This window comes from Cucurbita moschata, unplaced genomic scaffold, assembly GCF_002738365.1.
Source record: "Cucurbita moschata cultivar Rifu unplaced genomic scaffold, Cmos_1.0 Cmo_Scf00018, whole genome shotgun sequence".
Lineage (NCBI taxonomy): Eukaryota > Viridiplantae > Streptophyta > Magnoliopsida > Cucurbitales > Cucurbitaceae > Cucurbita > Cucurbita moschata.
The window spans coordinates 3,056,461-3,077,173 of record NW_019268534.1 but is presented as its reverse complement, the minus strand read 5'-3'; the positions used below and the strand labels follow the sequence as shown (position 1 = coordinate 3,077,173).

Below are 20,713 nucleotides of genomic sequence, written 5' to 3'. Positions count from 1 at the left end.
GGGAAGGAGTAGAATTCTTCTTTAGACCTATTTATAGGTACTATCTCTATGACTATTTATACAAGTTGTATAATAGCTCTATTAATGGAACCATCATTGCACGGGTAATCATCCGACAAAGGAAAGGAAGTAACTAAAAATAGAAATGAAAGTGGAGGACTCCTTACCATACCGAAACTTAAAAAGAAAAATTCAAACTAATGGGTTTCATATGTGACTGCTTCTTTTTGCCATGAGTGTAACGTGTGTATACTTATAGTGGCATTGTATCACATTGCTTCACCCAAGTCATAACATCGAGACGCTGATCATGTGGGACTCCAGGCTTGGTTGCAGGGCAATGTCGAGACGCTAAGGACAACGTTCGGGACTGGCAATGTCGAGAATCTAATCCATTTGTTCAGAATCTACAATTCAAACCAATATTCTCATGAAATTCACTAATCAACCACAAAACTAACAAAATCTTAGAAGAACAAAAGACTAATCCTCATAAGATCTTCTCAAAACTTTATTTCAGGGTATCCTCAAATGAGGCTTCTGAGTATTCTATTTGACGCAGAAACATCCATAAACAGTAACCAAGCAGAGACCATGTAGTAAAACAACACCTACTATGTAAAAGAAAAAAAAAAACCAACATTTCCTGTTATAACAACCTCGATGTCACCATGTTCTGTAAATCGTTCGGTATCATTCTACGTCTTCCCGTTCGGCGTTACCATTTTCAGCAGAAGCAAGCTCAGCTTCATATGACTTGGAAGGCAACCTCTGATACATTCTAGAAGCGCTTGGAAGAAGCCTAATCCGTCCGACCACGAGACCGTTGCTTAGTTTCTCATAGCTCCATCGTTGCTGAACGTAGACGAGGACCGCAAGGATCAATGCGATCAAAGGAATGGCAACATCTCCAAATCTAGAGTAGAAGTCCATGCTTGGGTTCACAAACTCATACTCTTGAACAAAGTAAGGATTTACAGAAGGAGCTCTAATTAAGTCATAAATGTGTGGAAGAAGCCTAACCAGAGTGATTCCAATGAAATAACACTTCCTAAGAGGTTTGCAATCAATTTGCCATAAGAAATTGCCAATGATTTGAGGGAGTAAGCAAAAATCTTGAACAAGACCCACATACTCTTGTAAGTCCCTTTCCCATCCCTGCATCATGTGGGAACTTGAAGCTCTGTTAGATATCAAGAAACTCTCGACCCGGGTTTTTGTTGTCCTTGAAGCATGAACCACGACAACGGCTACATACCCGACAAGATGTATAACAAAGGTAGTAATAAGCACCCATTTATCACTGGGGACGCGGTGTGGTTCGAGAGGAGCTTGTCGTAGTAACTTGATTCGAGATTTCCAAACCTTCTGGCAAAGTCTCAACGTCAATAGAAGTGAGGCTACAACTTGAAGCTTGACGACGTAATCCATCACGACAAACCAAAGATTATTTTCGAGATTATACGACTCCTCATATGATTCGGAACTGCGTCGTTTGAAGAGAGCTTCAGCACCAGTGACCAGTGGAAGAGTATAACCAAGGGCTTGAACTCCCAGTGTAACAAGAGATATGAATGGAACAGACTCGAGATTATGATTTATATAAAATATCTGACTCGTTATGCAAGCAATCGCTAGTGAAAGTGTCAATATTCGGAGTATACCCTCGACACTCTTACGAGAAAGGATATCTTGTCGTTGCCTTCTATACATGATCGGCATTGTCTCGAGTTTTATTGAGCTGAAATAGAAAGGGTCGTCTTCTGTCCGTTGGCTGGAAATGGAGACCTGTGCAGTTGGATTGATTAACCACTGAGCTGTAGTGGGAGGATAAGACACAACTACTTCAATTAGACAATCCAAGCCATCTTCAAGATCCATGCTCTCGAGCAATACGTTCCACGATGCACGAACGTCTCTGCAACCAACTAGATACATGTGTCCAACATGTGGATCGTAAATACCCTCCACGAAAAGCTCAGAAAAGTTGCTATATGTCTGTCCTGAGAGTGAGAGTAGTGCAGATACATTCACAAGCAGCTGCTTTTCAGTGTATTCAGGCTTAACATGATAAGGAGTTTCCATGTCCGAGATGGATCCATTTAACCTCGACCAATCCCGTCCGAAAAAGGAACCAACAGAGATAATATCCATCTGAACATCCGTTTTCGAAGCTTGAGAACCAAGAGCTGGAATGGGAACTGCAAGGACATGAAGGGTGAGATCTTCTAAGAGAAGAGACTCACTGAGTTCTAACGTTTCGGTGTCTTCCAGTTTGGGATAATGCAGCAATGACTTCTTTACGACAGCCCGAAAACTGAAAGGCTCGTTTTTCTCGAGCACGACACCAGCTGAAGCAATCTTTGTGTAACTGTAAAATGGATGGGACTCCCTAAAATAACTCCACAACTCTGTAGGCCTTAATAACTTTTCAAATGACAAAGGGTAGTACGTTGGGTTATCATTCGTGCTCGAAATTGAACCGACAAGAATGCTTCGTTGTTTTAAAGTAAACGAGGTCGGAAGATACAGGCAGATCCTAGAGTCACAGGAGCTCTTATCGATATTAACAAGCCCAACACAACCAACCATGCAAAGCTGCCCACTGGAAGACTTCCACATTCCCTCAGACACCATTGTCATGTTATTAAGTGCAGTTCTTCTCCAAGCAGTGTAGATATTCTCCGATGGCGAAACAGCTCGAAAGACAGCAGAAACGCTAGCAGATATGTCATTATGGCTAGAGCCCCACAGCTTGCATTTCACGTCCTGCATATAAAGGCTCACATCTTTGAAACCTCCGTCGGTACCATTGATCTCTTTATCTGATAGAAACGGACCAAGTTTCCTACAAAATTCATCTGTAGAGTTGCATCTCCAGTTTGGGAGGATTGTGAAAGCTTGACCCCTTGTCATTTCTTGCAAAACCCTGCAAAAAGAACCTCGATACGTACTAATGTTCTTCTTCAAAAAGTCATCATTATAAGGGTACGGAGAACACGCTTTTTTGACAACTTTCTCAGCTGCGAAATCATAGTTCACATCACCGAGTTGAGACAAAATGTGAACGTCGTCGAAGTACTTAGAGTTCGACTTGGGGTTCAAACTTCTCATTTCACCTAGGATTACTCTACTTGTCAACGTATACCTCATCGGATATCGCAAAACAAGTAGAATTTGATCGTCTTGAAGAAGTGGCATCTGGTGAGGATTCCCATTTGAATCCTTGACCCAACTCCACGGATTATCGGACTCTTGATCACGAGAAGGTAGCATCCCACTACCCAACAAACACAGCACTCTTTCCCCACCATTCTTCTTGGATTCAGTATAGATTCCTTGAAAAGGCAGTGTGAGCTCAGAATAGCCAGGCCAAAACTGAAAATGAGGATGTCCATATGACCTTTGGTCAAAAGCACGATCCAAAGCTATGCCCATTGACACTAACCCACTAACACTAACAGACTTCTTAGTTTGATGGGCAGGATCAATATCAGTAACCCAAAAGGATATCAATTTCAAAGGGCTCTCAACATTTATAAAGTTCATTTCTGAAAGAGTTAGATTTTCATAAGGCATTATAGGATACTTTCCCTCATCTTGCCACCAATCTCCATTTATAAACTGAAGCTGTTCCTTCATTCTAGTAAACCTAGTAGTATCCGAGCTGATTTCAGCTGCAGCTGACAGAACAAATTTGCATTGTTTCTCCACCTCATCATGCCTTTCATAATTATAAGTTTCATTAGGAATTTCATCTTTAGTTTCAGATTCAACAACCGCAAATCCTAGGGCATCTGATTGACCAAACGAAAAGCGCATTTCTTCAAACAGTTGCAGCGCAAGAACAAAGAAAAACAGAGACACAAGATTTTTCATGGCTTTAAATACTAATTCCAGTCTTCATCAAGCACAAAAATGAAAACCCAGATCGTTCTTCAAAAGATTCTCAGCTATAAGCTCGCAAATGTTGCTCGAACCATGAAAACCCAGCAAGATTGAGACAAGGATTACTAACCTCGGTGTCTGTCGGGATCGATCCCCTGTCTCTGTTCTACAGAGGAAAATTTGATCTTCTGCACTAAAAAGATGGGAAAACCATGGCGGAAGCAAGCGATCGGGCTGTGTGAGAGACAGAGAGAGACGGGCTTGACTGAAGTATGGATCTTGGAGCTGAAGTCTACGCCGAATTTTCTAGTCGTTCTGACTAGGTGGTTGCGAAATACTGTATTTTTTTTTATTTTCCCCACTCCTCCTCGTAGCGCGTGGACTACAATACTTAATAAAAAAATTTATAAAAAAAAATCTAAAATAAACATGGAATCAATAAATAAATATTTAGTTTTTAAAAATAGAAAAACTAAAATAGATATTTAATTTGTGTATTCTTAAAATTAAAAGTATAGAGTTTAGAAAAGACGCGTGGAATGGGAAAATGCAATAGGCGCGTGGGTTGATAGTAAATGCTGCAATAAAATCAGGCCACGTAGGAGTGGAAGTGGGAGACTTAGCGTGATAATGGAAGCGGTCGTTGGGATATTTTGGGTATATAGGGTGATTTAGTTGGGGGTAATCTCGGTATTTTGCGTAGTGGATGAGTGCGACAGTAAATCTTCTCGGTCGCCGGTGGACGAGGAGTCCGACGTGGTCGTTCTTTTATTTAAAAAATGGTAATTAATTTTGACAAATTAGATGAGTTCAATCTATTTTAAATTATTTTAAGATTCCTTGGAATTTTAGACAACGAAACATTATTGTTTATTTTTTTAAAATGTGCTAAGAATATGGTTCCATTATTTTTAATAATTATTTTAGCCATGGTAATTTTCGAAATAGTTTTATAAAATTATAGATATCTATGGGTCGGGGAGGGAAGGGTACTGAGAGTCTTCTTTTATTTCCATACTTAAGTAGGCAAAAATTCACTAATAAGACACAATTTTTCATTTATTTTCATGGGACACGGAACGGAGCCCCTACGAAGAAGTTCCGAGAGTTAGGAAGGAAACCTTGAGAGCTCATATTGGTCATGGGTTGAGAACGGAAATTTAATTCTTTGATACCCAATTTATCGTCGTTCCTCAGTGGCTTAGTGGTAGAGCAATCGGCTATTAACCAATAGGTTTCAAATCCTACTTGGGGAGATGATTCATAATTTGGGATGGAAGTGTTAACCTATACGTCGTAGGTTGATTCATAATTTGGGATGGAAGTGTTAACCTATACGTCGTAGGTTCGAATCCTAATTGAGGAGATTTGATTCATAATTCGAAATGAAAGGTTCGCTTTGACCGTTAAGAATAGTAGATAACTTGATTTATAATTCGGAATGAAACGGTTAACCGAGTCGGCCAAAGTTCTAATCCTACCGCAGATGAACATCTGTAAGTGGAAATCCAATATGAACAACCAAACTCATTCAGTGACAAGATTATATGTACAAGTGACAGCACAATGCAGATATCAGCAGACATAAAAAGGGTAAACTATTTATAAAGACATTCAGTGTCTGCCAAGATCAAAAAGAAGAAAACACACCGTTTTTTTCTCTTCAAGCTAACAACAGGGTTCCTTGTTCTTCTTCTTCTTCTTCAGCATCAGATTTGGGCTTCATCTTGTGAAACCCAAAGCAAGAACAGGAAGAACAGTCGAATTCTCTCAGTTTCAGAAGCAGAAACAGCACAATCCCAACGCCAAAACCCAACGCAGCACTGGACCCTGTGAGTGAAACAGCAGCACAAACCAACATAACAAATGATTCTTCTTTACTGTTCATGTCCCTGGAAGCCATAGCCAATTCAATCCCTGCAAATAGAAGAAGCACCCCAAGAACCCCAATTGGAAACTCATTCAAAACCTGTGCAAACGAATTCCCAAACGCCAATCCCAAAACCAGTTTCCCAATCCCTAAAAACACCACCGATGCGCCACTTCTGCCGCCGAACCGATACTGCCCGGCGAGGCCACCGGCGCCGTGACAGACCGGCATTGCGCCGAACCAGCATCCGACGAAGTTCATTATCCCAACACTTATGGACACACTCATGGCGGAAGCTTCACGATCTGGAAACAAATCCCCTGACAATTTGCAAACTGCAATTACAGAGTTCAAAATCGAAAGAGGAATTTGGGGAATTGCAGCTCTTACAAACCCTATTTTCCAATCTTCCCATGTGATTCTCAGAAGATGCAATTTCGATGGGCCGAATTTTAGGTATTTCAAAACGGAAAGATCGCGAAGAAAACAGATCAATAATCCAAACAAGAACACAATCAGAGCAGCAGGAATCATAGATAACATTCGTAACCTTCTAATGCGACGGCCAGAACGAGATTCAGAAGCACTATGCGATTCGGAAGACGACGGTTCTCCATTATGAGAATCGCCAGCTCCGGTGGTCAAAATTAGAAACAAACAAGAAATTAGGGCAACTAATAGGCCGTCAAATCCAAGCCAGGACCGAGATCCGCCGGATTTAGAGGTGACCAAATCTTGATCATACCGAATGTATTTAATAGCAGTGAAGGCGAAGGAAAGGCCCTGAGAGAGCTGAATACCGCGGACGACCGGCAGCGGGAGGTATCGATAGAGAACGGACATAAGGCCAGTGGCGCCGAGTATTAGGAGGACAGCAGCTGTGGAAAGGCCCGCGGCGGCAATTTGAGGGAGAGTGAGATGAGTAGACTCAGCGACGGCGACGGCGGCGATGGATTTCATCGGCTGAACCGGCATTGGAATGCCGAAGAGGAGGCCAGTAACGATATTGTAAAGAGCGGTAAAGATTAAAGTTGTCCCGAGATCGAGATGGGAGACCAGAGTGAGAGTGAGAACGATGGGGATGTAAGTCCCGAGGTCGCCGACTGCACCTGATATCTCTGCAAGGACGGAATTTTTAGGGCTGAGGGTCGCCGGAAGACGGCGGAACCACCTGTTTACGGTGGCAGATTGATCGGGAGCTGGCTCCTCCATAGTTGGTAAACGGCCGATGGCGTACTCCCTTGTGGCAAAAGCCGATCTCCAGAGAATGTCCAAAAATGATTGGACCGGAATATTTAATTTATACCAAAAATTTTATTTTTTTTTTTTTTTTTTTTTTTTTTTAAATGATAAATAATAAATTTAAAATTTTAATATAAGTTTTATGTTTTATCATCTATAAAATAATATAATAATGCTTTAAAAAACCTTAAATATGATTAATTAATGAAGGAAGATGCTATAATTAATTTATTATTTAGTATTTAAATTTTTCCACACAAATATCAAGAGAGATATTATTTGATGTATAAATATTTAATTTTGAGACATTTCATTTCATTTTCAAATATTCAATTGTGATTCCAAGCTATTGTACCTTTATGTGATGTCCTTTCCTTCTAATAATATCTCAGATTTAACCCAAAATATCTAAGGTTCTTTTATGACTATATGTGTGTGTGTATATATACGAACACGTGGTTGACCTATTAATTTGTACATATATAATACTTTTTAGGGGTGTATATCTAGCCCGATAACCCGAAAAACTGAACCGACCCAATTTGAATCATAAGGGCTGGGTTGTGTTGGATTTTTCTTTTCACTGGTCTGATTGATTTCAGGTTCATAGGGCAAAAACTCGAGTCGACCCAATCTGATTCTTTAGTTTTGAGGGTTTTTTTTCTTTTCTTTTCTTTCAGCATCACACTACCCATCTTTTAGTTTCAGTTCCAGCACCTCGCACACAGATGACCTTAGTCCTCATAGACGAGATGACTTCGCAGTTCACACGCAGGTAACCTCAATCCTCATAGATGAGACGACTTCACAATCAACACATAGACCACCTCGCAGATGCCACCCACCTCACCCGACGCAGCACGTCCCCTTTGACATTAGTAAAGGTTCGAGTTGTTGGATCCTTCATTTTCCTTACTTTTTGAGTAATCAATGGCTTAGGAAGTGACAATGCTAAACTAGCAAATATGAGTATTTTCATTCTGTAATTTATCAAGTATTAACATGAATACTTCAGCTTGTTACTCTAATTGGGAATTTCATATAATGATATACTAAAGCTACATGGATTCCATTTGACATATTTCCTTCAGAGAGCTTACCTCAACGACGTCCATGGCCGCACCAGCATTTTCTTGCATCGTTTTCGATCGTTTCGTTCATACACTGTCCGAGCAACCAGGAAGTGATCTTCTGTTGTTCCGATGTCGTTGTTGCGCTATGAATGATTAAGATTATGTAGAATCCCAAAAAATAGTTTCATCCTGTACCAGGTTTCCCCCAATATCCCTCGTCCCCACACGAGCAGACTCCATCCTTGAAATGGTGATGCTCTTCGACGTTCCTCACCGATATTTCTCTACGAACGTTCCTCGAGATGAACTTTACCATGTCGTGACAGCTACGGCACACGTACATGTTCTTTGTCACCCAGATAGGCATCCCCGGGGCAGTATTGATCAACCCGAACGCAATGGCTTGCCTTTCGCTATGCCCGCAAAAAACGTCAGCTCTCGAAGATTCAACTTCACTACTCTTCAAATCTCCCAAACCAGCTTCCTTCATCTTGCTATAAAATCCATCCAAAACCCCATTAATTTCCTTTGACTGAGCGTGAAAATTGTCGCCGCTGAGAAAAGCATGAACTTTTCCATTTACTTCCACCCAACTGCAACCAGGATCTACCGCTAGTCCTCTTTCCCTCATCAGTGTTCTAACTTTTGAAACCTTCTCCCAGTTACCACATTCAGCATAGAAATTGCAGAGAAGAACATAATACCCAACGCTTTTATCGTCCTTTTCGAATACACGTGACGCTGCAAGTTCTCCGAGCTGAACGCTTCTGTGAATTCTGCAAGCATTTAGCAAGGCTCCCCATATGGCTGCATCTGGCTCGATTGGCATATCCTGTATAAAATCATAAGCATCGTCCAATTGCCCAGCACGGCCGAGTAGATCGACCACACATGCGTGATGTTTCAGGTTAGGAGTCAGATTATACTTGTTTTTCATTTCATTGAAGTACTCCAAACCTTCCATAACCATACCTGACCTGCTGCAGGCACATAATAGAGCAATAAAGGTAATCTCATCTGGGTTTATCTCTGATTCAAGCATCTCGTCGAATAGCTCGACAGCAAGCTTGCCTTGTCCCTGCTCAGCATAACCTGTAAGCAGTATATTCCACGCCGTCACGTCTTTCTTTTGCGAGTTAAATTGGTTTAGTGCAGGCACATTTCTTCCACATCTTACATACATGTCTAGAATAGCATTAGGTAAAAAGCCATCAAACCCAACACCAGTACGTAGAGCATGAGCATGAATCTCTTTTCCACGCATTAGAGCTCCTATTCGAGCACATGCCGATAGGATCGTAATCAGAGTTACAGAATTTGGTTTCATTGACTCCTTCATCTGACGGAAGAAAAATAGCGCCTCAAAACTTCGATTGTTAATCCGTAGACCAAGGATGAGTGAAGTCCAAGATATGACGTTCTTTCCCGAGATCTTGTGGAATACTTCTAAGGCCTTGTTGACGCATTTACACTTTGAGTACATATCAATGAGAGCATTTGAGACCATGACATGTGATATGAAGCCAGTCTTGATACTAATCCCATGAAGCCTTATACCCAAATCCAAATGGCCTAAACAAGCACAAGCAGATAATACACTAACTAAAGTAATCCCATCCGCCATTACGCCCTCTAACGCCATCGTTTTGTAAGTTTCAACAGCCTTAAGAGGCAGCTTATGACTGTCATAACTCGCTATCATCGCCGTCCACGATACCACATCTTTCGACACCATTCGTGAAAAGATTTTCTCTGCTTCCCCCAAATGGCCAAGACTCGAATACATCTGAATCAAAGAATTGTTCATCGAAACATCATCCCCAAACTCGGATTTAACCCCAACTCCATGGATTTCTCTCCCTAATCTCTGGTTACCAAGAAGCTCACAAGCAGATGCTAAACTAGTCATAGTTATCAAATCCGGATCGACTGAGAGCTCACGCATCATGAAAAACAATCTCAATCCTTCCAATCCCCCTCCATTTTCAAAGTACCCTGAAATCATAGCATTCCATGAAATCCTATCTCTCTTTGGCATTTTATCAAACAGTTTGCGTGCATTACTTAAGTCACCACATTTCACGTACATGGTGATTAAAGCATTACCCACATCTACATCCAACTCAAATCCAAACCTTATGACATGCGTATGAATCTCCTTGCCTCTAGCTATATCAGAAATGCAACCACAAGTTCTCAAAACAGAGGGAAATGTATATACATCAGGCCTAATTTCAGCCCACAACATTCTATGATACAAATTCAAAGCCTCATCAAAACACCCCGCCTTAGCATATCCACCCAGCAATACATTCCAAGAAAACACATCCCTCTCAGACATTTTACCGAACACATACCAGGCATCAGTTAAATTGCCAAACCTGACGAACATGCTCAATAAAGCATTGCCAAGCCGAACGCCCAAGCGAGATTTGGAGCTCAAAACACCTCCGTAGACTCGAGATCCTTCATCGGGCGCTCTTCTCCACTCACATAGCCTCAACAAAGCAATGTAAACATCTTCTTCCACCTCAATCCGGAGCTCTAGCATCGATTCCATACGTTTCACCGCTTGTTCTAGCTTCCCCAGAAGGCATAGTTGTTGTAATTCTAAGTTCTGAGTTTGAATGATGGTGGAATTAGAGACCGCGGCGCCTAGGACTGAGATTTCTTGGGATTTTCTTAGCGTTTGCTTGTGGGTTTGCAGATTTTTGGGGAAGGATAGGGCTTTGAGATTGTAATTGTTGGAGATTTGGGGATTGGAACGGTCATTATAGGTGAGAACATTAGAGGATTGAGCAAAAACCGCCATGGCCGGAGGTACAGGGCATTGTTCTGGGGGGTTTTGAGAGGGGTTTAATGGTTAAAAAAGAGGGAATTTTGTGGGCTTGTAGTGGATAACGGCACGTCCAGCTTTGAACCCATTGATGATTAAACTCACAAAATGTCGCTGATTTGTTTCCGATTGCCATTGATTACTGTACCTTAAGCTTTATCCAAAATATCTGAACGCAAGAAAATGGAAATTTTATAAAATTGAGAAATATCCTTTGCCGCAGTATTTATTTATTTATTTATTTATTTTTCGGTCTGAAATTAGAAATATCCTTTGTTTATTACTTTTTTTAATCACCATTTGTTTCAAAATTATTTTTAATCTTAAAAAAATTCAATAATATTTTCACATTTTTAATTAAAAAAAATTCAATAATATTTTCACATTTTTAATTAAAAAAAAATTTTATTTTTAAATTGTACCGATCTCTCTCCGATCTTACAAAATTACTTCTAACTTTAAAAAAATTCAGAAACCTATTATAAATATTTTAGCATAAAATGAGTTGAGGTGACACATATGGAATGTTATTATGTATGTCTACCGAAATACATATGCATTATCCTATGAACTGGAATTAATGATTAGGTATTTAGTTGTAGATCAATGTGCTATGTCTGAAACTTAAAATATGTTTATGATGTATGCAGTTATACAAAGACGATTATAGGGGTTCACTAACTAACCTCTAATATTAGGGGTTCACTAACTAACCTCTAATTGTAAACCTGACTCAAGAACTAACTATGATATTTTATGACTTATAATTGTACCCTGTGAAGACTACTGTGAAGTTTGTCAGTTAGCTTCTTGTAGTGAGCCTCTCACAATAGGTAGAAGTCCACAGTTGTACTTTACAAGTTGATTACGATTATTGTTTGTATATGTGAGTTATGCAGTTATACAGGGACAATATGGATTTGTTAACTAACCCATCAATTGTCAGCCGTCCGGATAACTATAGAACTTGCATATGGTAACTCAACTCGTGTACACGTGTGAAATAAAGAAAGTGAAAATATTAGTATTATATAGAATAAAGTTTTTTTTTTTTTTTTGGTAATAATAATAATGCATAAAAATTGGAAGAGAGCGTTAGGTTAGATTACATTAGATAATAAAAAATAAAAATAAAAAAATAAAAAATAAAAAAAACGCATTTTCAAGACATAGATTTCCGCCATGTCTTGTTGGGCGTCCTACGTTTGACCAACTTGGCTTTAATGTCCACCGGCGTGTGTCCCCCAAACCCCGCCGCCGCCTCCTCCACCACATCTCCGCCGCGGGCATCATGTTTGTCGGCCTCCTCGGCGTTCTTAAACCCAAACCTCCTCCACTTGAAAAACCCCCTCTTCTTCTCGGACAGCCTCTCCATTTGAGCCTGCATTAGATTGCACTGGTTCTGCAGCCTCAGCACCGTGTCTTTGAGCCTCTTAATCTCCATCTGTTGGGCTGTTGTTTCTCTCTTGGATTGGCACCTGGTGGGGAGGTGGTCGAGAGCAGCGGAGGGGCTCCGTCCTCCGCCGATATAGCCGCTCCAGTCGGGGTGGCGGTAGTTGAGTTTGGTGTGGTCGGAGAAGAGGACTTGGATTAGAGCTCGGACTGGGAGGCGCTCGTTTTGAGCTGCGTGGAGTGATGCCTCTGTTGATAGCTTCCTGCTGTCCATTACTCTGCATACACTCTTCCTTTCTTGCTTTGATACATTCGGATGTGCCTGAGATGCACATAATACATATATAATCATTTGGTTAAGATAATTCTCCGTTCTTTCTCTAGCTACGAGTTGACTTAGAAGATATTTATCATCATTCACAATTTCATGATTTAACGGTTAAAAAATATCGTATTGATAAAGATATATGAGATCGTTAAAGTTTAGAAATATCTATTTAACTTTCAAGAACCTATCTTAAAAAGATATGGATTATATTTCTGGTCACCGTACCTATCCCAATCTCAGACTAATCTATGACCCGACTCATTCACTTTATTTATTTACTTACTTATCTAGTAAAATAAATAAATAAAATTTTAAATACTAAAGATTATCTTATAATATTTAAATTTGAGTTTTTAAAAATTATATTCGATTTATTATAATATTTTTTATTTTTTAATTAAAAAAATATGTTGAGAAATAGTAATTATCATTAAAAAAAATTGTTTGAAACAAAACCATTTTTAATATATATATATATATATACTAAACTAATAAAAATACCAATTAATTATTTAGAAATGCTTCTAAATTTCAAAGTTTTTAATAATAATATTAAACTATTAAAAGGGTCTTAAAAATATTTTTGTGTTTAATTTGACAGGAATATCGTTAATATTTTATTTTAAAAATACTTTTAAAAAAATAATCTTAAACTTTAAAACGTTTCATTAATACTTTAAGTTTTTTAAAAAATTAAAATACCATTTATTTTTAATACTTTGTTTAAAAAATACCCAAATTTTTTTTTTAAAAGTAGTATTAATGCCGTTTACTTAAAATAAATAATTTATAAAAAAAAAAAACATAACATTATTATATGGATGAAAGTAGTCTATTGATTATTTCCAAAAATTTTAATATCAATTTTGATAATTTATGAGTATTTTTTAAACATATATCAACGATAATAATATTTTTGAATTTTTTTGAAAAAAATTTAAAATTTTAAAATTTTGAGGATATTTTTAATTAACTTTTAAGAATTAAAGTATTACGTTTTTCTCTCCTCTTATTTCTTTCCCTTTTTTACCCCTTCTAGAATAAACCTTTTATTATTATTATTATTATTATTATTATTATTATTATTTTAGTTTCAATATCAAAATATCATCTCTACCTTTTTAAAATTACGAATCTAATTTTTATTATTTTAAGCTATGAAAGTTTTTTTTATTAAATATAAAATTTATTTATATTTATATTTAATAGATCAGTTCATTTTTAAAAAATAATTGAATAGAAAAAATTAAAAGTTTAGAAATTTTACTTTATTTTTTAAAATTTTGATTTGTTAGCCATGTGTTTAAATAAATGGGTATTATTATTAGTTTTAAAAAATGCAATATTATTTATAAAAATAATTTTGAATATTTGATTATATAGTTAATTAAAAGAGCGTACAAAAAGAGAAAGAAGCCTTACTTTGAGATAGGTATCAATGGCTCGGTAGAGCCCATCGTCGGAGGCTCGAGCATGGCTTGGTAGAGCACCGGCGAGCTCAACGAACTCCGGCAAACCCAAATTGGAATCCATTGCCGCCTCCGCAAGGTAACAGTCCACCAACTTCGCCACCTTAACCAAGGCGGCGCCGCTCCTAACGCCGTCATCCAAGCTCACAAACCTCTTCACAAGCCGAATCACCAATTCCACATCCAAAACCGTTCCACACGTATGATTAAACGACGGAATCATGACCTCCTTCAACGACGCCTGATCCAACTGCCAAGTAATCCTCTTCTCCAGCTCCACCCTGTACGGCGGCTCTACTCCCACCATATTCGCCGTCCGGAGAAGCCTCAGCAAAAAATTACACGGAATCAAATCCCGCTCCGGCGGCAATACTCCAACCAACGTCTCAACGAAGAATCTCTTCTTCATCCAGGAATTGGTGATAGTTTCCGGCGATTCCTGAAAATCGGTCGAATTAGTGAAATTCAACCAGGAATTGTGTGAATCGAGAGGCTCGTCGGAGAGATCCGGAAGCCATTTGGAAGCGTAATGCGTTATGAGAGAGGCGACTAAATCGGATCGAACGCCTTTGGCGTTGATTCCGGCTAAGGTTTTCACGAAGTAATCGATGTCGAGGATGGTGGAATCGTCGAACCAGAAACAGTGATCGGAATCCCCAAATTGGGGGGGGATTACGGCGGAGTGTTGCGGCGGAGATTGGTGGTTGTTCATAATGAATCGGATTCGGAATCAGAATTGGAATTGAAATTGGGGAAAACAGAGCAGGTGATAAGAGAGGAAGGAGAAGACAAAGATTATAAATGCAGAGAATATGGTGAGTTCATCCAATTGGCAGATCATATTTGATATCATCCATCCCCTTCAAATTTATACCTTATACTTCATATTTCATATCATCCATCCCCTTCAATCTGTATGCACCGAAAACGACTAGGAACCATACCAGCCAACGTAGGTGTAAGAGCTCAAGCCCACCCATAGCAGATATGGTCAGCTTTCTCTTTTAAGCCTCTCCCAAGGTTTTGAAAACGTATTTGATAGAGAGAGGAATCCACCCGCTTATAAACACTGTTTATTTCCCCTCTCGAACCGATGTAGGATCACGAAGGACTCCTCCTACCCATCTTTCTCTCAAACAAAATACACCATAGAGCATCTCTTAAGCCCTTGAATAGTCTCCCCTTAATCAAGGCTCGACCTTTCCCTAAAACCGCAAACAAAATACACCCTTTGTTTACTCCGCTGACGAATTAGGGATAAGGGATCCTTATCCGGCCCTACCTTTATGTATGAATTCTCTATCGAGAATCTTCACCCGATGTAAAAATAAATGGGAGTTTCGCAGATATAGAGGATGAAATAAGTGACAGAGATGGGACCGGGTTTACACAGGTAATATATACGTACTCCTACGTAGGATTTAAAGTTTAAAAAATATTTTGATAATTGATTTATTAGTAAATGATTAAATTAACTTTAATTGCCATTATTAAACAAACAACTAATTTCATAACTACGTTATTCTTTTATCTATTTTGAACATCCACTATGGGCTTTAACTACTTCAATGAAGCCCACTTAAACATGGGCCGTATTGGACCAGGTGAGCCCATATTGTTGAAATTTTCAAATATGGAATAATTAATAATTTCCCAACTTGAGAAAATAACATTTTTTAAATCCGTAATTATAGTCAAATCAATGATTAAGGAAGTTAATTAGCACCAATAATGCGTTTAATTATCATAAAGAAATTTAAATTTTATTGGTCAATTTAAACATAAACAAAATATTTTTTAAAATTCAACTCAATATCCCAATTTTGAGCATGAGCTCTGGTGGCTTTGTTTGGGCTTTCACAAAATGCATCATGTCAATGGAAATAGTATTCCTCACTTATAAACCCGTGGTCTTCAACTAAAGTAACCAATGTGGGACTCACTTTCAATAATCCTCAACAATTCTCCTCCCGAACAAAGTACACTATAAGCCTTTTCTAAGGCTTATGGAGCTCTCGAATAGCCTTCCTAAATCGAGGCGCGACTCATTTCTTTGGAGTCCTCGAACATTTTAGTCACTTTTGACTATACGAGGCTCACAATTCTAAATATTATTTTTTATTTTTTATTTTTTATTTAGAGAGAGAGAAATGGGGAGTGAAGGGGATCCAAATTCCAGAGTGGGAAGACAGAAAGGCAAGGGGAAAAGGTTAGAAAAAATGGCAATGGTGGCTGTAAAGGCTGTGGTTTGAGGGACCATTTGTACTACTAATTATGCAAACCCTTCAACACAACTTGCCTGCATCTCTATCTTTTCACCCTTTTTCTTTTTACCTTCTCATTCACAAACCAAACGCCTCTCGACTCGACATGCCACGTGAAAATTTACAGCTACATCACGACATTGATTTAAAAAAAATAGTACTCGAGCTCGAGAAAAGATTTGTAGTACATTCTATCACTCAATGTTGTGTTTTATACTTATATATCTAGTGTCGTAGTTGTGTAAGTTGTTAGCTTTTGAGCTTAAATCTCGAGCAACAGTGAAGTGTTTTATTATGTTTTGAGATGGGTTAGGTATGAGCGTGGTAATGTCGTGTCGGATTATGAATCAAATTAGGCACGGTTAACGTTATTTTGTGCGGGTAATGAGGGAATCTTCTAAATTTGTAGGTTGAATGGAAGAGAGGAAGAAGACGAGAAAGAGAATCCGATTCCCGTCCCCAAATAAAATTGTTGGGAGAAAAAAACAATTTGGTGTTGAGAGAATAGGTTTGGGAAAAAGAATATAATTAGTTGAAGACCCTTTTGATCATATCAACGGCTGATATTTGAAGTTGGTAGCTTTTTGATTGGCCATTTTGTCTCGTTTTGTTCATATCATTTAGGGTTTCAAAAAAACAAATCTTCGAGAAAATAAAAATCGAGCTAATCGGTTTACTTGTTTTTTTTTTTTTTTTTTTTTTTAATTTGGGTTCGGTTGGATTGGATTCTTTGTGAAAACAAAAACCCAATTCAATTCGAGGAATGGAGCTTTATTGTTGACCCGAATCAGACTCAAATAACATTACATTACAAGTTAAGGTTTTTATTTTTATTTTTATTTATTTACCTGCTGCGTTGCGTCTCTCTCGGCTATCTTCGTTCCTCTCAAGTCTGTCTCTCTATCATCGACCCTCATCTCTCATCCCTCCAGTCTCACTGCCTCTTACCCAACTAGCTATGACTCTAGTTCTTCCCTTTCTATTCCTCGAACCACCTCGTTCTCCATTTCAACCACCACGTCTACTTCTTCCTCGATGGTAGGCTCTCTCTCCCTCGACTCTCTGTCTCTCGTTTCTCTGTATCATTGTATCTCCATTCCAATTAATCAACTCAATCCAACTTGTCAAATATGTTATATGATTTGGCATATTAATAATTAAAATTACTAACCGTATAATGTCATAATTTTAACTGTAGGTAAAAATATAATATGTAATTAAACCACGTGGGATATGGGTATTGGATGAAACCAAAAGTAACCGTTAGTTAATTAATTAATTTAAACACATGGCTGCTTATGGAATGGCGCTATGACCGGCATCCCAATAAAAATGATCATAGTAAAAATAATAATAATAATTAGACATTGACTAATATTTATTAATTACCCAATTAACTTATAATCCACAAATTAATTATTATTATTATAGTTTCATTTTTTTTTAAATATTTTAAAATTCAAATAATTTTGTCAGAAATTAGATCCTTATTTATAAGGATTTGAGCTCTTGCTTTGAAAATTTGTGTATTTCCTTGGAATTTGGTCTTTGACATTTTGTATTTTATCTCATTAAATTATGTGAATTGTTTTAAAATCTTGCAATAAAAAACATTTTTTTCCCTTTAATTCAAAAAATAAATTAAAAAGAAAATCAAGATTCGGAATCCATATTCGGTACCTAACCCTGACATTGAGCATCCCTTACGAGATGATCACATTATTTACTCTTCGATTCTAATAGTGAAAACTATCCCCACCAACTAACCTGAGTCATTTCAGCATGTTTTGTCTTCACTCACATGTATCTTAGTAAAATTTTCAATAAGTCACCTCCACATACTAAACAAAACACGTTTATCCTTAAGATTGCTTTCACTCAAATGTAGTCTCGGTTCATTCATGTATCTCTTGTTTACTCAGGTTTCAATGTATACGGGTTGAGTTGGTTAGGTTGGTGACTAAAGTAACCTGAATAGAGATCACAATCCAACCCAACTTAACCCAATCTTCTATTTTTGTTGGGTTTTTAAGTTATTAACATCAGATTCAAATATCAAACATTTAGAAGTCAGAACACATTATTAACCTCAGTTACAAAACACTAAAATTCTTAATTTTTTTTAGAAGTAGGGTTGAGTTATAACCGGGTTTGTCGGGTTGACTCTATAAAAAAATGTCAACCTGCCAACTGAATCGTTTTATTTTTTCTAATTTTTAATCCAAGTTAAATCGAAAAAAAAAAATTAATGGATATAAACATGTTTATATTAGAAAAATGAAGAGTATGATGTGAAATGATGGAAAAATAAAAAGAAAAAGAAAAGAGCATAAAAACAATAATATATAGAAAGAAGGTGAAAAAGGTAATTCCTTTATTGGGCAGTTAAAAAGTAATGATGAGTAGTTTAACGCATGCCATTACACAAGGACAGAAAAGTAAAAAAGAAAAAAGGATACACACTACACATTACATGTTTTAGGCTGACAATAACCAAACCCTAGCTGTCCCCATCCTTTGCTTTTCCTTTTTCCTTCCAAATTTCCAATTTTGTCCCTTCAAATCTATTCCAATACCCCTAACTGAAACGATCAAAAGTGGACAATATCTGTTAGCAGTGAATTTAAGCTGTTACAAATGGTTTAAGCTGTTATAAATGGTATCAGAGTCACACACCGCGTAGTTCGATGGAGTTTACTTAGGTGTGGAAACTTCTCCATAGGAGTCGCATTTTAAAATCGTGAGATTGACGACGATACGTAACGGGCTAAAGCAAACAATATCGGTTAGCGGTGAAGTATAAACGTACTTGTCTACATCAGATGAATTATGCTTAGATTTAAAAGCAAGTATCTGTATTTGGTATTAGATGATAAATGTTATTAAAATTTTGGGAGGTTGTTAAAACAAGTTTTAGTAAATAAGTAATTCATTTATTTAATAAAATTTTAAATCAAAATAAATTAATTCTATATTAAAATTTGTATTATTGATTTATTATAATCAAATAATTAATTATAGTATTTTTATAAACTAACATCATTAAATTATTGAAAATAATAGAAATTAAAAGACGGTGTAATCAAAATTTTATATAAATCAATAATATTTTTTTAATTCTCATAATTACTTCTAATAATTTCATTACATTAATTAATTTTAATTAAATAAAAAATTAAGTTAATGTACCTTTATTAAGTTAAATTTTTATTAATTAATAAGCATATTATAAATAAAAGATTTTTGAAATTTAAAAAAGAAACATAAATAATCGAAATTTTTTTTAAAAATCATATTAAATAATAATAATAATAAGTTTTGAAACTGAAATATATATTTAAAATTATATGATTGGATCGCAGGTGGGGGGGAGCGAGAGGTTTTATTTTTGGTGTTGTCTTTATTTGAAAAAAAAAAAAAAAAAAGAGGGAATAATAATAAGCATGCCCCCGTGGCCCCCACCAGTGACAGCCTGTACATGAATTTCCACGTGGTACCCAAAATACAAATAACCCAACCAACCACGAATGCGGGCCCCACCTCCTGACTCTCTGCACTCTGTCCCTCCCCATCTGACGTGACCATACTGACTCGGGTATCTTTCTTCCATTTTTTTTCATTTAAAAAAAAAAAAATAATAATGAAAAATGAATTTTTTAATGCTTTAATATTTCCCGACAATAATCTCCCAATCAGCCCCTCACCGTTTAACGGTCGTGTTCTCGGGGGTCTCGCTCGCCTGCTTTACCCCTATATTTACATTTATATTTATTATTCTCCTATGTATTTATTATGTCTTCCTCTGAAAATGTTTATATTAAAATATTATGCTAAATCCCAGAAATAAATAAATAAATAAGACTGTTGTATTATTTAGTAACAATTATTTGTGTAAGATGGTAATTATTATTATTTTTAAACAAAAAAAAATCATTTATTGAGCGTTATAAATTAAATTAGAATATTAATAATGAAGGGCCCACGTCCAATTTGTCCAAAAAATAAAAGGGTATTTTAGTAAAACGGTGCCAGGGTGGACATTGGATTTATTACTTTATTATTATTATTATTATTATTATAGAAATTTGTTTTTTTTAATATATATATATATATAATTCGTCCAATGATCCCTCACGATGCTTACGAAGAATTTAATTTTCAAAATATTATTTTAAATTTTAAAAAAAGAAATTATAATATATATATATTTTTTAAAATGAGAGAGAGAAGAGATGGAATTCAAAAGAGAACATTATTCCGAAAACGCTCACGAAGAAGACAGGAGTTTTTTTTTTTTTTTTTTTTTTTTTTTTTTTTTTTTTTTTTTTTTTTTTTTTTTTTTTTTTTTTTT

The 20,713-nt window shown here is 36.9% G+C and overlaps 4 protein-coding genes across 5 annotated transcripts; all 4 read right to left on the bottom strand.

The window, feature by feature from the left end:
- Positions 1 to 484: 484 nt before the first annotated feature.
- On the bottom strand, positions 485 to 4,189 carry LOC111456123. The gene has a single exon (XM_023097890.1). It carries the CDS (start codon positions 3,877 to 3,879, stop codon positions 694 to 696), a length of 3,186 nt encoding a protein of 1,061 aa, XP_022953658.1. The 5' UTR covers positions 3,880 to 4,189; the 3' UTR covers positions 485 to 693.
- A 1,186-nt stretch (positions 4,190 to 5,375) lies between these two features.
- Positions 5,376 to 7,050, bottom strand: LOC111455840 (molybdate transporter 2). The gene has a single exon (XM_023097461.1). The coding sequence runs from the start codon at positions 6,968 to 6,970 to the stop codon at positions 5,552 to 5,554; it is 1,419 nt and encodes a 472-aa protein (XP_022953229.1). The 5' UTR covers positions 6,971 to 7,050; the 3' UTR covers positions 5,376 to 5,551.
- A 909-nt stretch (positions 7,051 to 7,959) lies between these two features.
- Positions 7,960 to 11,078, bottom strand: LOC111455837 (pentatricopeptide repeat-containing protein At1g15510, chloroplastic). Its single transcript, XM_023097458.1, has one exon. The coding sequence runs from the start codon at positions 10,883 to 10,885 to the stop codon at positions 8,258 to 8,260; it is 2,628 nt and encodes an 875-aa protein (XP_022953226.1). The 5' UTR covers positions 10,886 to 11,078; the 3' UTR covers positions 7,960 to 8,257.
- An 891-nt stretch (positions 11,079 to 11,969) lies between these two features.
- On the bottom strand, positions 11,970 to 14,880 carry LOC111455841 (root phototropism protein 3-like). Of its 2 annotated transcripts, XM_023097463.1 has the most exons (3): positions 14,052 to 14,880; positions 12,058 to 12,623; positions 11,970 to 12,027 (listed from the first exon to the last, which is right to left on the bottom strand). In XM_023097463.1, the coding sequence occupies exons 1-2, from the start codon at positions 14,808 to 14,810 to the stop codon at positions 12,072 to 12,074; spliced, it is 1,311 nt and encodes a 436-aa protein (XP_022953231.1). In that variant the 5' UTR covers positions 14,811 to 14,880; the 3' UTR covers positions 11,970 to 12,027; positions 12,058 to 12,071. The 2 variants fall into 2 exon arrangements, with proteins under 2 accessions (XP_022953231.1, XP_022953230.1); XM_023097462.1 differs by having other exon boundaries at positions 11,970 to 12,623.
- Between the last annotated feature and the right edge of the window lie 5,833 nt (positions 14,881 to 20,713).

Excerpts from the sequence above, each read along its gene's own strand:
- LOC111456123 (XM_023097890.1), bottom strand. The coding sequence starts at position 3,879 with ATGAAAAATCTTGTGTCTCTGTTTTTCTTTGTTCTTGCGCTGCAACTG.
- LOC111455841 (XM_023097462.1), bottom strand. The coding sequence starts at position 14,810 with ATGAACAACCACCAATCTCCGCCGCAACACTCCGCCGTAATCCCCCCC. Across the intron at positions 12,624-14,051 it reads CCATTGATACCTATCTCAAA|GCACATCCGAATGTATCAAA; the intron begins GTAAGGCTTCTT and ends TGTGCATCTCAG.
- LOC111455837 (XM_023097458.1), bottom strand. The coding sequence starts at position 10,885 with ATGGCGGTTTTTGCTCAATCCTCTAATGTTCTCACCTATAATGACCGT.
- LOC111455840 (XM_023097461.1), bottom strand. The coding sequence starts at position 6,970 with ATGGAGGAGCCAGCTCCCGATCAATCTGCCACCGTAAACAGGTGGTTC.